The 15,654-nt window shown below is 39.6% G+C and overlaps 1 protein-coding gene across 3 annotated transcripts in view; it reads left to right on the forward strand.

Moving 5' to 3' along the window:
* The window catches only part of ZNF143 (zinc finger protein 143), a 55,288-nt gene that overhangs the window by 25,563 nt on the left and 14,071 nt on the right, over positions 1 to 15,654 (forward strand). For all 3 annotated transcript variants that reach the window (XM_065881764.1, XM_065881763.1, XM_065881765.1), the window contains 6 exons: positions 151 to 270; positions 1,825 to 1,900; positions 3,479 to 3,604; positions 5,253 to 5,432; positions 11,937 to 12,164; positions 14,663 to 14,811. In XM_065881764.1, coding sequence (XP_065737836.1) covers positions 151 to 270; positions 1,825 to 1,900; positions 3,479 to 3,604; positions 5,253 to 5,432; positions 11,937 to 12,164; positions 14,663 to 14,811 — 879 coding nt within the window. The remainder of the gene's footprint in view (positions 1 to 150; positions 271 to 1,824; positions 1,901 to 3,478; positions 3,605 to 5,252; positions 5,433 to 11,936; positions 12,165 to 14,662; positions 14,812 to 15,654) is intronic.

The raw sequence follows: 15,654 nt of genomic DNA on the forward strand, positions 1-15,654 counted from the left end.
AACTGGCTCAGCATGATAGAATCTTCATAAAATGATGACCTGAGTCTGGAAAACCATATTACAGTTTTATCTTTTTTATCCTGAAAATTGTAATTTCATCTACTTTATTTCTGTATAAATAATTTAAATCATACTTTTTGTTTCATCTAGATTGTCTTACAAGGACATGCAACAAGAGTAACTGCTAAGTCTCAACAGAGTGGAGAGAAGGCCTTTCGATGTGGCTATGACGGATGTGGAAAATTATATACAACAGCTCATCATCTTAAGGTATATATGAAGGAAAGGCCGTGTCTAGTTATGAGAATAGGGCATTAAATGCCAATATAATGTGTTTGCAGTATTCAAACACCATTGTTCTCCCCCACCTATCAAGATACAAATACACTCACACAAAAGCCTATGCAGATTTTAGAAACTGAACTCTTTGAGGGCTTGGGCTATGCTTTTTTCATCTCTGGCTCCCTCAGGTCCAGCATACTACGTGACACATGATAGGGGTACGCTACATATTTGAATACATTTTTCTCAAATGTGAAATTTATGTAATTACATGGGAGATATATGTGTAATCATTCCGTTAACAGTGATTTGCTGAAATGTAGTGAAAGTTGGTGTTAATTTGTCCTGTCTGTCAAATACATGGGCCAAGTATTTTGATTGCAGCTAAACACAACATACCATGACCCATAAAAATAATAGCTAACATTTATTGAATAACTCACAATGTGTCAGGAAGTGTGCATTTAGCATATTTGGAATAACATCCCTAGAGCCCATCTCCACTACTTATCAGTGTTTACATGTTACTTGACCTCTTAAGTACCTCATTTTCCTTATCTATAATATTGGATGATAAAAGTACCTCCCTCAATGAGTGGTTGTGAGAATTAAGTTAGTTAATTCTGTACATGTAAAGTACTGAAGAGAATGGCCTGGCATGTGGTAAAGGTTCAGTAAATGTTGGCCATTGTCATGAGTATTCATTTGTCACAGCAGCCCTCTATCGTAGGTACTATTATGTCCCCACTTTACAGAGAGGACTTTGAGGCTGAGAGAAGGCAAGTGCCATGGCCACACCACTAGTCAGCAGTGAAGCCTTGCCTCAGATTGAGGCCCCTCTGCCAGCAGCCTCCACACTCTTAGCCTTATGTTGTGTAGCGTCTCCTTGTACTCCTGCGTCTCACCAGGTACATGTTCCATTCAAACACCTTTGACCACTCTAGAAAAACTCGAACCTCTTATTTTTTAATTTATATATATATATATTTTTTATTTTTGGCTGCGTTGGGTCTCCGTTGCTGCACACGGGCTTTCTCTAGTTGCGGCGAGTGGGCTTCTCATTGTGGTGGCTTCTCTTGTTATGGAGCATGGGCTCTAGGCACGTGGGCTTCGGTAGTTGCAGCATGCGGGCTCAGCAGTTGTGGCACGCAGGCTTCAGTAGTTGTGGCTCATGGGCTCTAGAGTGCAGGCTCAGTAGTTGTGGCACACGGGCTTAGTTGCTTTGTGTTGTGTGGGATCTTCCCGAACCAGGGATGGAAGCCGTGTCCCCTGCACTGGCAGGCGGATTCTTAACCACTGTGCCACCAGGGAAGTCCCCTGTTCCTTATTTAAAATGAGTACTTCTTAACGTACAACATTTGGTCTATATTGAGAATTACTGACCTGTAGTTTTTGAGAAAAGAAATTATCTTTTGTTTTTCAAAAATAACATACAAGCAACAACATAATTCAGCAGTGGGGAAATAAAAAAGGTCTCTCTGGAGACCATCCACCTGTGGAGTGCCTCAAGGAAAGAAACTCATGCCCGTGTTTTAATAACAGGTGCATGAGCGATCACACACAGGAGACCGGCCTTATCAGTGTGAGCATGCAGGCTGTGGGAAAGCATTTGCAACAGGTAAAAACATGAATTTTCTTTGTTTCTTGGTTCCATTTGGGGGTCAAGCAGAGACGGGTCAGAGGCAGGAACTGACCCCTTGCCTTGGTCTGAATTAGTGGGCACACAGTGACTAGTTTTCCAATCTCTCCCTTACTGCATTTTGTCCTGCTTGCTCTGTTCTCTCTCTGTGTTCTCATTTTGCTCCTCAGACCTGTTTCTGCCTACTGTGTTTGTTATTTCACTCCACACTCTGCTTTCTTTTAGCAGCAAAAACAAAAGTCAAGCATTAAAGCTGACACAGAGTTTAACATTAGGACAGACCTTAGGGGGAACCATGGGAAACAGGGGCTTAGCAGTGGGACGGGTCCCTCCCAGGTACACATCCAAGAGGGCCAGGACCGTTGCCAGGCCTCCTGACTTCACCCTATTCCTCATTCCATGTCACGATTTTTTTGGTTTTGTTTCTCAGGATTTTTTCTTTTTTATTATGAAAATTTACAAACATTTATATAAATGAAAAATGTTAGAGTATACCACCATAAACAGTTCAGCATGCATATCAATATTTGTTTACATTTCTTATTTGAGGTAAAATTTACATACAGTTTACTGTACAAATATTAATTGTAACATTCTATAAGTTTTTTTCCTGTATTCATCCATTTATTCATTTATTTATTTTTAAATAAATTTTATTGGAGTATAGTTGATTTACAGTGTTGTGATAGTTTCAGGTGTACAGCAAATGAATCAGTTATACATATTCATATATCCATTCTCCCCTTTTTTTTTTTTTAGATTCTTTTCCCATATAGGCCATTACAGAGTATTGAGTAGAGTTCCCTATGCTATGCAACAGGTTCTTATTAGTTATTTTATATATAGTAGTGTGTATATGTCATTCTGAGTCTCCCAATTTATCCCTCCCACCCCCCACTTATCCCATGGTGACCGTAAGTTTGTTTTCTACATCGTGACTCTACTTCTGTTTCGTAAATAAGTTCATTTGTACCCTTTTTTTTAGATTCCACATATAAGTGATATCATATGATATCTGTCTTTCTGTGTCTGACTTACTTCACTCAGTATGGCAATCTCTAGGTCCATCCATGTTCCTGCAGATGGCATTATTTTGTTCTTTTTTATGGCTGAGTAATATTCCATTGTATATATGTACATATCTTCTTTATCCATTCCTCTGTTGATGGACGTTTAGGTTGCTTCCATATCCTGGCTATTGTAAATAGTGCTGCAGTGAACATTGGGGTGCATGTATCTTTTTGAATTATGGTTTTCTCCGGGTATCATGTCTTGATTCTACTTCAAGATTTTGGGGTATGAGTTGTAAACATCTAATAAGATTGGGGCACTTTAAAAAAAGCAGCACACAATCTCTTCTAGACAGAGATGAAACTATTGAATTTTCAGCAGGACAGTCCTGAGTTGTCATACTCTTGTACCTTTTTAATAGTTATTCTGTTGTGTTTGCCTAGTATTATATCCTTGGTGTTTACTATATTTTTCAATAACTTAATCTCAATGGGCATGCTTAGAGGGGTCTTGTGTAATTACATTTCTTTTAAATTTTTCTTAAAGGTTATGGATTAAAAAGTCATGTCAGAACTCATACAGGAGAAAAGCCATATCGGTGTTCAGAAGATAATTGTACTAAATCTTTCAAAACTTCAGGAGATCTACAAAAACATATCAGAACTCATACAGGTACTGGTGTGAAGAAATGTCATATCTAGGCCAGGAGTTCTTAATCTGCAGGAAGGGACTTGGGGAAGTCGTTTCTGGAAGCGTTTCAGGGAGTCAACGTCAAGGGCTTCTCTTAAACTCCCAAAACTCCATGCAATTTGACATTCGTGCATGTGTGCTTCTTTCCAGGATGAGGGCCTGTAACGCTGTTAGATTCTCAAAGGGGTTCATGTTCCAAGAGATTAACAATGGCCCTAGACCACCAACCCTCTCAGTTTTCAGGAATTATCTGAGCAACAGTCTTATTTACCTAGGATTATACATCTACTTAGTAGCCCAACAGAGACCAGAACCTAAGGCACCCAATTCCTTCTCAGTTTAGTACTGCTTCTTCTGCATTAAGCTGCTTCTAAAAAAAGTGTCTGAACCCCTCACAGCCCCACAGAAAGAAAGGCTTGTTACTTCCTTGTGATCATCTCCCCTGTCCTTAATAAATTCCTTCTCTGCTTTTCCTAAAGGGTACTTTGTTCTTATCTTCCCTCCCCTCCCCTCCCCTCCTTGTACTTGATTATTTGCAGATTGGTAATATAAAGGTAATTACTTGCTTTGGATCAGAGCTGGAAGAGTTTCAGAAACTGTTGATAAGAGATGCTATTATAAGCTGTTGACTAAGTAGTATAGCATAAGGTCCTTTAGTTTGAAATTTTACTGCAGTTGTTTTAAACATACTGTTATCACTTTGTCCCCAAATACTTCTAAGTATTCTGAGATAGTTTAGCAGATTTTCATGGAGGATTCTTCCAGTCATTAAAGTTTAACTTTTAGTTCAAATATGATCCCAAATCGGCTTTACTTTACAGTGTTCAGGAACAAAGCTGTACGTCCCTGCTTCTATTTCATTCGTGTTCTTAGTTTTATCTGTTATATCAGAGGCAAGCGTCTCCAAGCTCCTGAGAATAGTAATATATTCAGCAAGTATTTTTGATTCATATTATGCGTTAGACACTAGATTTTAAAAGGACCAAAAATTCTTTTTCTTCAAGTATTATAGAATAAAGTAGGAGGTAAGCTTTTAGGGGATTCTAGGGTTGTTCTAACTTAATCCTTATTCCAGACTCTATTTTTCTTTTGTATTTCTTTATGATATGTATTTCTTTGTCTTCTTTTCTCAGCTCATTTTTTAATATGCCTTTCTGGGTAATTCCATTTTGGAAAGTCATGTAATCAGTGATGAGTTTTGAATACTATTCAGATTTTCCCATGTAAATTTTTTTTTTTTTTTTTTTTGCGGTACGCGGGCCTCTCACTGCTGTGGCCTCTCCCGTTGCGGAGCACAGGCTCCGGACGCGCAGGCCCAGCGGCCATGGCTCACGGGCCCAGCCGCTCCGCGGCATGTGGGATCTTCCCGGATCGGGGCACGAACCCGTGTCCCCTGCATCGGCAGGCGGACTCTCAACCACTGCGCCACCAGGGAAGCCCCCCATGTAAATTTAAGTTTGGAGTAGATGATGCTGTTGACAGAAAAAAAGAGAAAAAAACTCAAAGGGAAGTTCAATACAAAAAGGCTAGAGTCTGAGCATGAATGATCCTAAGCAGAATTGAAGGATAAGACATTTCAATTTTCTGTGTATTTTTGCACCATTTAATGTATTTCCCTTTGTGTTTTCAGGAGAAAGACCCTTTAAATGTCACTTTGAAGGCTGTGGTCGGTCTTTCACAACATCGAATATCAGAAAAGTGCATATTAGGACACACACAGGAGAAAGACCTTATTACTGCACAGAACCAGGATGTGGGAGGGCATTTGCCAGTGCAACCAATTATAAAAACCATGTGAGGATACACACAGGTAACAGTCTCTAGTTCTTGGTCTTCTGTCTTTCAAGGCTCAATTGAATTCCTGCCTCTCCTATAAACCATTTACAAGTAATCTCTTCCCTCCTTCCTGCCACTTGGCATGGTAGAAATGGATTATGCAACTTGAAAAAACTTCACCTTAGCTTTTTTTTTTTTTTTTTTTTGCGGTATGCGGGCCTCTCACTGTTGTGGCCTCTCCTGTTGCGGAGCACAGGCTCCGGACATGCAGGCTCAGCGGCCATGCCTCACGGGCCTAGCCGCTCCGCGGCGTGTGGGATCTTCCCGGACCGGGGCACGAACCCGTGTCCCCTGCATTGGCAGGCGGACTCTCAACCACTGCGACCCCAGGGAAGCCCCACCTTAGCATTTTTACATTTATTTATTCAACAGTTATTGACCATCTGCTCTTTGTTTCCCTGCCAGGCACCAGAAATACAGAGACAGACAAGATATTTTCCAGGACAGTTGATTTAGGGAGGCATAGTAGACATAATTATTGCAGAGTGTCTATGGATATATATTTTTTAACAGCTTTATTGAGATATAATTCACGAACTGTACAATTCATCCATTTAAAGTGTATGATTCAGTGTTTTTTATTATATTCACAGGGTTGTACAACCATCACCAAAATCCAATTTTAGAACATTTTCATCTCACCTGAAAGAAACTCCATACTTGTTAGCAGTCTTCTTCCACCCTACCCCCCAGCCATAAGCAATTATGGATTTTCCCATTCTGAATATTTCATATAGATGTACAGTATATGGTGTTTATTGTCTGGTTTCTTTCCCTTAGCATAATAGTACTGAAGTTCAGCCATGTCATATCAATAGTTCTTTCCTTTTTAATTACTGACTAGTATTCCTTTATATGAATGCATCAAATTTTATTTATCAATTTACCAGTTATTTTCACTTTTTGGCTATTATGAATAATGCTGCTGGAGTATTCATGTACAATTTTTTTCTGGATGTGTGGTGTTTTTATTTTGGCTGTACCACACAGCTCTTGGGATCTTAGTTCCCTTGCCAGGGATTGAACCTGGGCCCTTGGCAGTGAGAATGCAGAGTCCTAACCACTGGACCACCAGGGAATTCCCTTCTTTTCTTTTTTTTTGGATATATGTTTTTATTCCTCTTGGGTATACACCTAGGAGTGGAATTGTTGGATCTTACGATAACTTTGTTTAACATTTTGAGGAACTGCCAAATTGTTTTCCAAAGTGGCTGCAACATTTTACATTCTCACCAGCAATGTATGAGGGTTCCAATTTCTCCACATCCTAGCAAACAGTTGTTGTTATCTCTCTTTTTGATTATAGCCATCATAGTGTGTGTGAAGTGGTATCTACCTCATTGTGCTTTTGATTTGTATTTTCCTAGTTTGCTAATGATGTTGAGCATCTTTTTATGTGCTTATTGGCCATTTGTATGTATTTTGGGGGGAAATGTCTGTTCAGATTCTTAGCCCATTTTTTAAATTGGGTTGTCTTTTTTTTTGTTGGGTTATAAGAATTCTTTATTATATTCTGCATACAAGTCCCTTGTTAGGTATGTGATTTACAGACATTTTTTCCTGTTTTTGTGGGTTTTTTGTTTTCGTTTTTTTTTCAATTTCTTGATGGTGTCATTTGCAGCTCAAAAGTTTTTAATTTTTTTTTTTTTTTTTGGCCACGCTTCATGGTTTGCAGGATTCCTAGTTCCCCAACCAGGGATCATACCTGGCCCCCTGCAGTGAAAGCGCCGAGTCCTAACCACTGGACTGCTGGGGAATTACCCAAAACTTTTTAATTTTTTTTTAATTGGAGTATAATTGTTTTACAATGTTGTGTTAGTTTCTGCTGTACAATGAAGTGAATCTGCTATATGTATACCTATATCCCCTCCCTCTTGGACCTCCCTCCCACCCTCCCCCATCCCACCCATCTAGGTCGCCACAGAGCACAGAGCTGAGCTTCCTGTCCTTTATAGCATGTTCCTGCTAGCTATCTGTTTTACGCATGGTAGTGTATATATATCAATCCTAGTCTCCCAGTTTGTCCCACCCTCCTCTTAAAACGTTTTAATTTTGATTCTCCACTTTGTGGTTGTATTTTTTTTTATTTGAAGTATGGTTGATTTATAATATTGTGTTAGTTTCACATGGTTGTTTTTTTTTTTTTTTTGCGGTACGCGGGCCTCTCACTCTTGTGGCCTCTCCCATTGCGGAGCACAGGCTCCGGACGCGCAGGCTCAGTGGCCATGGCTCACGGGCCTAGCAGCTCCGCGGCATGTGGGATCTTCCCAGACCAGGGCACGAACCCGTGTCCCCTGCATCGGCAGGCGGACTCTCAACCACTGCACCACCAGGGAAGCCCAGATGGTTGTATTTTTGATGTGAGTGGAAAGGTGAATGAGAGGGAGATTTTTAATATATTGTTTTTATTATTGATATTAAGAGTAAACTTGTGATAATTCAAAATGAAAAGACATTTTTGAAGAATGGAACTTTAGTTGCATAAGTTAGTCTGCACTCTGCAGACCCCTGGATATCTCTGGAAATGTTTTCAGGCATTTACAACAATCCCTTTCCTTTGAAACTGGTACATTAACAAGTTTTGAATACTGCTATGGACAGAGGGGAAGCTTTAAGAGGATTTAAAGAAAATTTGTTTTTTTAGGAAAAAAATCACTCTGTCAATACCATAGAAAGAAGTTAAAGGGAGATGAGACCATAAGCAAGGAGACTGATTAAGGGCCGTTCGAATATTTGAAGTGAGTGAGATGGAGAAGGATAAAAATGAAAGACATTGAAGAGGTATCAGCAAAGGACCTGGTGACCAAGTTAGTCATGAGGAAGGATGTGGAGAAGAGAAAATCCTATTGCACTGTTGGTGGGAATGTAAATTGGTACAGCCACTATGGAAAACAGTATGGAGGTTCCTCAAAAAATTAAAAATAGAACTACCATACGATCCAGCAGTTACACTTCTGGGTATTTTAATGAAGAAAACAAAAACACTAATTCAAAAATATATACACCCCTGTGTTCATTGCGGCATTATTTACAGTAGCCAAGATATGGAAGCAACCTAAGTATCCATTGATAGATGAATGGATAAAGATGTGATACACATAGGGACTTCCCTGGTGGTCCAGTGGCTAAGACTCCATGCTCCCAATGCAGGGGGCCCGGGTTCAATCCCTGGTCAGGGAACTAGATCCCACATGCCTCAACTAAGAGTTTGCATGCCGCAATTAAAGATCCTGCATGCCACAACTAAAAGATCGTGCATGCTGCAACTAAAGATCCCACATGCTGCAACTAAAAGATCCCGCATGCCACAACTAAGACCCAGTGCAGCCAAATAAATAAATATTTAAAAAAAAAAGATGTGATACACATACAGTGGAATATTAGCCATAAAAAAGAATGAAATCTTGCCATTTGTGACAACATGGATACCTAGAGGGTATTAAGCTAAGTGAAATAAGTCAGACAGAGAAAGACAAATACCATATAATTTCACTTATGTGGAGCTTAAAAATAAAACAGACAAATGTAAAACAAAAACAGACACATGGATAGAGAAAACAAACCTAGTAGTTGCCAGAGGGGAGGGGGTTGGGGGATGAGTGAAATAGGCGTGGGAGATTAAGAGGTACAAGCTTCCAGGTATAAAATAAATGAGTCATGGGATATACAGCATAGGGAATATAATCAATAATATTGTAATAACTTCGTACGTTGATAAATGGTAACTAGACTTATTGTGGTGATCATTTTGTAATGTATAAAAATATTGAATCAGTATGCTATACACCTGAAACTAATATTGTAAGTCAATTATACTTCAATTTAAAAAAGTATAATTTCAAGACAAAATCACAAAACAACCCCCCTCCCACCAAAAATACAAATTCATTTCCATCTTGACTGTGGTTTGGTGCCACCTAGTGGCAGTTTCTGCTCCAGCCTAAATATGAATAGGGCTGGTTCTCTGAGTTGGAATTGCCTGACATTTCCCTGCCTGGCCTTGCCCTTGTCATATCTGCCCCACAACCATTCCCCAAGATAAGAACTTTAACCTGCCCTGCTTTGAGAATGCAGGCTGGGCAAAGGACGGAAGCAATCTCAATTACTAATGTCTAAGATGTATATTACAGATTACATTAGTGATTTTATATTTGTGGTTGGTTTTACTGGTTCAGAGCCATGGAAAAAGATGGAGTTAACCCAAGAAAGGTGTAAAATGAGAACAAACTGGGATATGCATATGTATACACACATAAACACATTTTAGAGAGTATATGAGTTCACACTAGTACATCCAATTCCAGCGCATCTTACAGAGCTCTTTTCTTCCCTCATTCCGTATTTGTATGTCCCTTCCTCCATAGTAAGTGCTCTAGCTTCCAACAACATTGACACATTTATTCATTGCTTAATCCTTTATTACACCTAAAATAGTTTCAGAGTTGTTTTGCCCATAGCACTACAATAAACAAGCCTACCAAGAAGAACTGAAGATTTGTTTGCAGTTTTCCCCACTCCAGCCTAGTCCAAGACTGAGAGCATTAGTCAAATACTGTGTGTATGAGTTAACTTTAATTAGTTTATTCTCCCCCTGCTACCCCCCACCCTGGCCCTGGCCCCCATACCCCTTCTAAGTGGTTACAAGTATTCATTTAAACTAAGGTTAGGGGGACTTCGCTGGTGGCGCAGTGGTTAAGAATCTGCCTGCCAATGCAGGGGACACAGGTTTGAACCCTGGTCCTGGAAGATGCCACATGCCACAGAGCAGCTAAGCCCGTGCGCCACAACTACTGAGCCTGGGATCTAGAGCCCGTGCTGCGCAGCAAGAGAAGCCACCGCAATGAGAAGCCCACACACCACAACGAAGAGTAGCCCCCACTCACTGCAGCTAGAGAAAGCCCAAGCACGCAGCGAAGACCCAATGCAGCCAAAAATAAATAAATAAATAAATTTATAAAAGAAAAAAAAACTACAGTTAGGTTAATTTGTTCCAGTTTGCTCTCAGTGTTAGATTCCCCCCACTACATATTAACAGTGTCTAGATATTTTATGATATTAAATAATTATTGTTAATTTTGTTATTTAAAAACATCCATCTTTTATACAATCTGAAATTTATAGATGAGATAGAATGCTATCTGGAGCTGTTTCAGAATAATCCAGGGTGGGAAGAGGGGGCAGAAATGTGGTGAATAAATGAAACTATATTGGCCATAAATTGATAGTTGAAGCTAGATGATTGGTTCATGGGGGTTTATTGTACTGTTTCTCTATACTTTTGTGTATGTTTGAAATTTTCTATAATGAAAAGTTCTAAAAATATATGTACTGCCTACATTGTTCTCAGACTGTTTCATGGAAAAAGAATTACTTTGTATTGAGTTGTTTTTAGTGAATATTTAATAGCTTTTGATTGGATGCAAGAAGTCAACTGAAGTTAATATAAAATGTGTGTCCTTTTAGATTTACTGAAGTGTCCAAACTATGTCCCATAGACTTTTTAGAAAATCTTTGTTTATTATCCTTATAAAACCCTTAGGGTGGGATTTCCCTGGTGGCACAGTGGTTAAGACCCTGCGCTCCCAGTGCAGGGGGCCTGGTTTCAATCCCTGGTCAGGGAACTAGATCCCACATGCATGCCACAACTAAGAGTTCACATGCCACAGCTAAGGAGCCTGCCTGCCGCAACTAAGGAGCCCTTCTGCCGCAACTAAGGAGCCCATGTGCCACAACTAAGACCCGGTGTAAATAAATAAATATATATATATTTGGGGACTTCCCTGGTAGTGCAGTGGATAAGACTGCGCTTCCAATGCAGGGGGCCTGGGTTCAATCCCTGGTCAGGGAACTAGGTCCCACATGCATGCTGCAGCTAAAAGTTCGCATGCCACACAACTAAGGAGCCCACCTGCTGCAACTAAGGAGCCTTGGAGCCCCAACTAAGGAACCCGCCTTCCACAACTAAGACTTGGCGCAACCAAATAAATAAATAAAAATTTTTAGAAAATAAATAAATATATTTTTAAAAACCCTTAGGGTAAGCTACATTAGTTATACTAATAATTGCATTTATTATTGCCATTATTAGTAAAGTATCACTAATGATATCTAGATTATCTAGTTACAGGTAACAATAACAGTTTCACCAAATCTTAGAGTTAACTGGGCAATAAACATCTCCATCCTTATTTTTCAAATCCCTTGTAATTAAGGGGAAAGTAGTATTCAGGCATAGGATGAGACTCAGGGTGCAGACCACCTTTTGATCCAAGATGAAACCATAGTTAAGGAGTCTTTTCTTGTTCACTGCCTCCTAGCAGGATAGAAAGGGATTTGACAGCTATTTATTTTTGCCACTAGAGGTTCCCTCTCTCTGCCCCCTCCCCCACCCCTCCCCCCTCCCCCCACCAGAAGGTATGGAATGATTATGCCTTCGTAGGTAAAAGTTGATTTTTTTGTATGTGTGTGCTGTTCTTAGGGGAAAAGCCATATGTTTGTACAGTCCCTGGGTGTGACAAAAGGTTCACAGAATATTCCAGTTTGTACAAGCATCATGTTGTTCACACTCACTCCAAACCGTACAACTGTAACCACTGTGGGAAGACATACAAGCAGATCTCCACGCTGGCCATGCACAAACGGACAGCTCACAATGACACTGAGCCCATTGAGGAGGAGCAGGAAGCCTTCTTTGAGCCTCCCCCAGGTAAGGGTTTTTTCCAGTATGTCTATGTCTGTGTTTGAAAATCAACAGTTATGAACGTAATTTATGACTTAAAGCATTTTCTCAAATCATAAAGTTTTTCAAATAGTCACACAAACATATCATTTACAGCTGTGATAATTGCTATCAAAAAAAGGCGCTTAATGCTCTGGGGTATAAGAGGGGAAGTTAGTCTAGTCTCGTAGGTCAGAGAAGGCTCCCCTGAGGAAGTGATTTTTGGAGAGATCTACAGGGTGAATAAGGGTTAACTTGGTGTAGAGTCAGGGATGTGGGGGGGTTGGGGGGTGGTAAACAGGGAGCAAAGGCAAGAGAACGATCCAAATAGAGGGATTGGCACAAGCAAAAAGCCCTGAGGTGGGAGAGAGCAAAGTAAATCGGAGAGACTGAAAGAAGCCTGGCCAGCATGGCACTTCTTCTTGGGAAGGTGGTATGAAATGAGACTGCACAGCAAAGCAGGGGCAGCCTAGACTATTTGGGTGTATTAAGATGTTGGTCTTAATCATAAGAGCAGTGAAGCACTCCCAGATAACTCTTAGTTGATTCATGTGCTATTCAGTAGTGTTGTTGGAGACAAAAACATTCATTTCAATAAGGATAAACTCTTGGAAAAAATATTTTAGAGAATTAGATTCTATGATTTCAGTTAAATAAATCAGCATAGTTAAATAGGTAAAATGAAGTAGGTTTTTCTAAAACAAACAAAAGAAACATATGTTGTCCTGTTTCATTGAGTACCTCCTAAATGGAGTAAATTTGAAAATTAAAACATCTTTACCCATTCTTAACAACTAGGATTGAAGTGTTGAAAAACATTTAGGTAGGAAAAAAATGGAGAATAAGGAAAAGAACAGATCATTCACTGTCTACTCAGATAATTCCCTGGAGTTCTAATTTGTCTTTTCAGATATCAGTCATGTGATAGTAAGAAAATAACAATTCCTTCACTCTTCTATTTTTTAGTTTTTTTATTTTTGGCCATGCCACATGGCTTGTGGGATCTTAGTTTCCTGACCAGGGATTGAACCCAGGTCCCTGTTAGTGAAAGTGCCTAACCACTGGACCACCAGGGAATTCCCCCAAATTCCTTCACTCTTGAATGCTATGCTGTTTTCTAGCCAAAGCAGTGTAAGTGTGCATTGTTAGATATCACAACAGCTGCTAAATCGTTGCAATTAGAAAGCAGACTTTCATGATGTCAAACTTAGGTTTAAGACTGTTCCTCTTTTAAGCTTCCTCAATCTCTTCCTTAAATGTTGATATTTCAGATTGTCAGAATTTCTTGTGTTCTAGAAGATAATCTATAATAATATACATTTTGTTAAAAAAATTAAAGTAAGATTGTTTTTCCAAGAATAAGGATGGGTTTATGTTCCTTTTCTCCCATATGGTCCCCTAGGTTTTGAACCCATTGGAATAATGGTATAATAATAAATATAATAAATAGCCATGGAACAGAACAAAAAGAAATGAAGTAATGAGTGTCATAGAGATTACACCATGATGACTATAGCTGTATGAGTGTAGGCATCAACCATAACTTTGAGAAGTACTCATAAATTAGCATATAAGGTCCTTCTTTGAAGGAAAAAAAATATTTACCCTTTTTCTGGCATCATGAGAGGTGGAAAGCAATAGAAGAGAGGGATCAATAATCTTCCTGGTTGCCAAGTATGGCAGTAATTGACTATTGAAATTGCTGTTTACTTGCTGGTTCTTTGTGAAATAAAGAAGTGGAGGGGGGCTCCTGTTCTGTTACTTACTAAATGGTTAACCTTAACCCAGATAATATGCCATTACGTTGTCTTTACACAATGATGTCACTGTGTACTGATGACTTATAATCAGTCACTTGTGTTAAAAGAGTAAGTAACTTAGTGTTAGTACGTTGTGTTTACATACCATTCTGGTTTTGTGGTTAATGTTTATGAAGGTTGTCTTATCATTTTTAGCAGCTTCTTAAGTGACTGCAAGGACTTAGTGCATACTTGCCATGTTGGAAGGATTATTTGCCAGTTAGTCTCCCTGTACAGTTCCCCCACTCCCTGCCCCAGCACACATGCATGGTATCACATAATTACTCCAAATAAGAGAATAAGCAAGGTCTCTCAAAATTAGAACAGTTACACTTTATGTGGAAAAGTTTGGTTTGGTCTGCTTTGATTTGGTTTGGCTTTGCAAAAGAGGAGGTGGAGAGATTGGCAGGAGGTGCTGGAAGCCATTTTCATGGTTTAGAATGTAGGGACTTCCCTGGTGGTCCAATGGTTAAGACTGCACTTCCAATGCAAGGGCCTCGGGTTCAATCCCTAGTCAGGGAACTAAGATCCCACATGCCACATGGCCAAAGAAAAAAAACATGATTTAGAATTTAATACACATGCCATTTAACTTTTGTCAGTTTTCTCTGTAATATTTTAAATCTCCTCTGTTTTCTAAACAGCTTGGTTGTTTGATCAAATAAATAATTCATTTGTTTTAAACAGGTCAAAGTGAAGATGTTCTTAAAGGGTCCCAGATCACGTATGTTACAGGTGTAGAAGGGGACGATGTTGTGTCTACACAAGTAGCCACAGTAACCCAGTCTGGGTTGAGTCAACAGGTTACACTCATATCCCAGGACGGGACTCAGCATGTAAGTACCCACCAAAAGTCAAACAAGTTAAATAATATTTCTCTGAGCCTGGGCTTGAAAGGCAGGTTGGGTCCCAATTGAGGAAAGCCTTGAATTGGGGCACAGAGTTTGGAGTTTAGCTTGTAGGCAGTGCTGGATCTCCTGGAGGCTTTCTAGTAGCCTGTTGAAAGCGACTACCTGCAGGGAGATTAGTAAAGAGAGAAGGTTTGTGACTCTGTAGAATTCAAATGGTGTTATGGGTATTGTTCAAATGTGAGGTGGTGAAGGTCAGAACCACAGTGAAATTGAGGGCTTGAAAAGTAATAGATCCATATGAAACCCAATTCAGAGAAGGGATAGGATTGAGAAGTCAGCAGAGGTTTGGCTGAGGTGACGAGGACATCATTAAAAGATCCTGGCAAGTCAGTGATGGGCACATCTGTAAAATTTCCAGAGTGTGACTCTCTCCCTACCTGGAATCATGGGAGTTCACTTTACTAGCTTCACAGAATTAATAGAAGAGGTATCTTGATTTCCCCAGGAAAAGCAATATAATGGCTGTTGTTCAATAGTCAAACTTGTCATTGTTTTCTAGATGCCACTAGCATAAAATAATTGACTTGATTTCATTTTTAAGCTCTAGCTAAGGTTGTCTTAATAACTGGTGGAAATAGACATATGGGGTTCTTTATCCTTCTGTATCTACCTCTTCCATGGAGAACTCTCTTCTTACCTGTCTCTCTCGGACCTTTACCTCCCATGATTAATTTGCCCTTTGTGTTGATAACTGTTAATGTGCTGATGTTAGCTAGAAGGCAGAACGTATTCAGGATAGGAAAATAAAAAGCACTTGTACCATCCCAT

This window comes from Phocoena phocoena, chromosome 8, assembly GCF_963924675.1.
Source record: "Phocoena phocoena chromosome 8, mPhoPho1.1, whole genome shotgun sequence".
Lineage (NCBI taxonomy): Eukaryota > Metazoa > Chordata > Mammalia > Artiodactyla > Phocoenidae > Phocoena > Phocoena phocoena.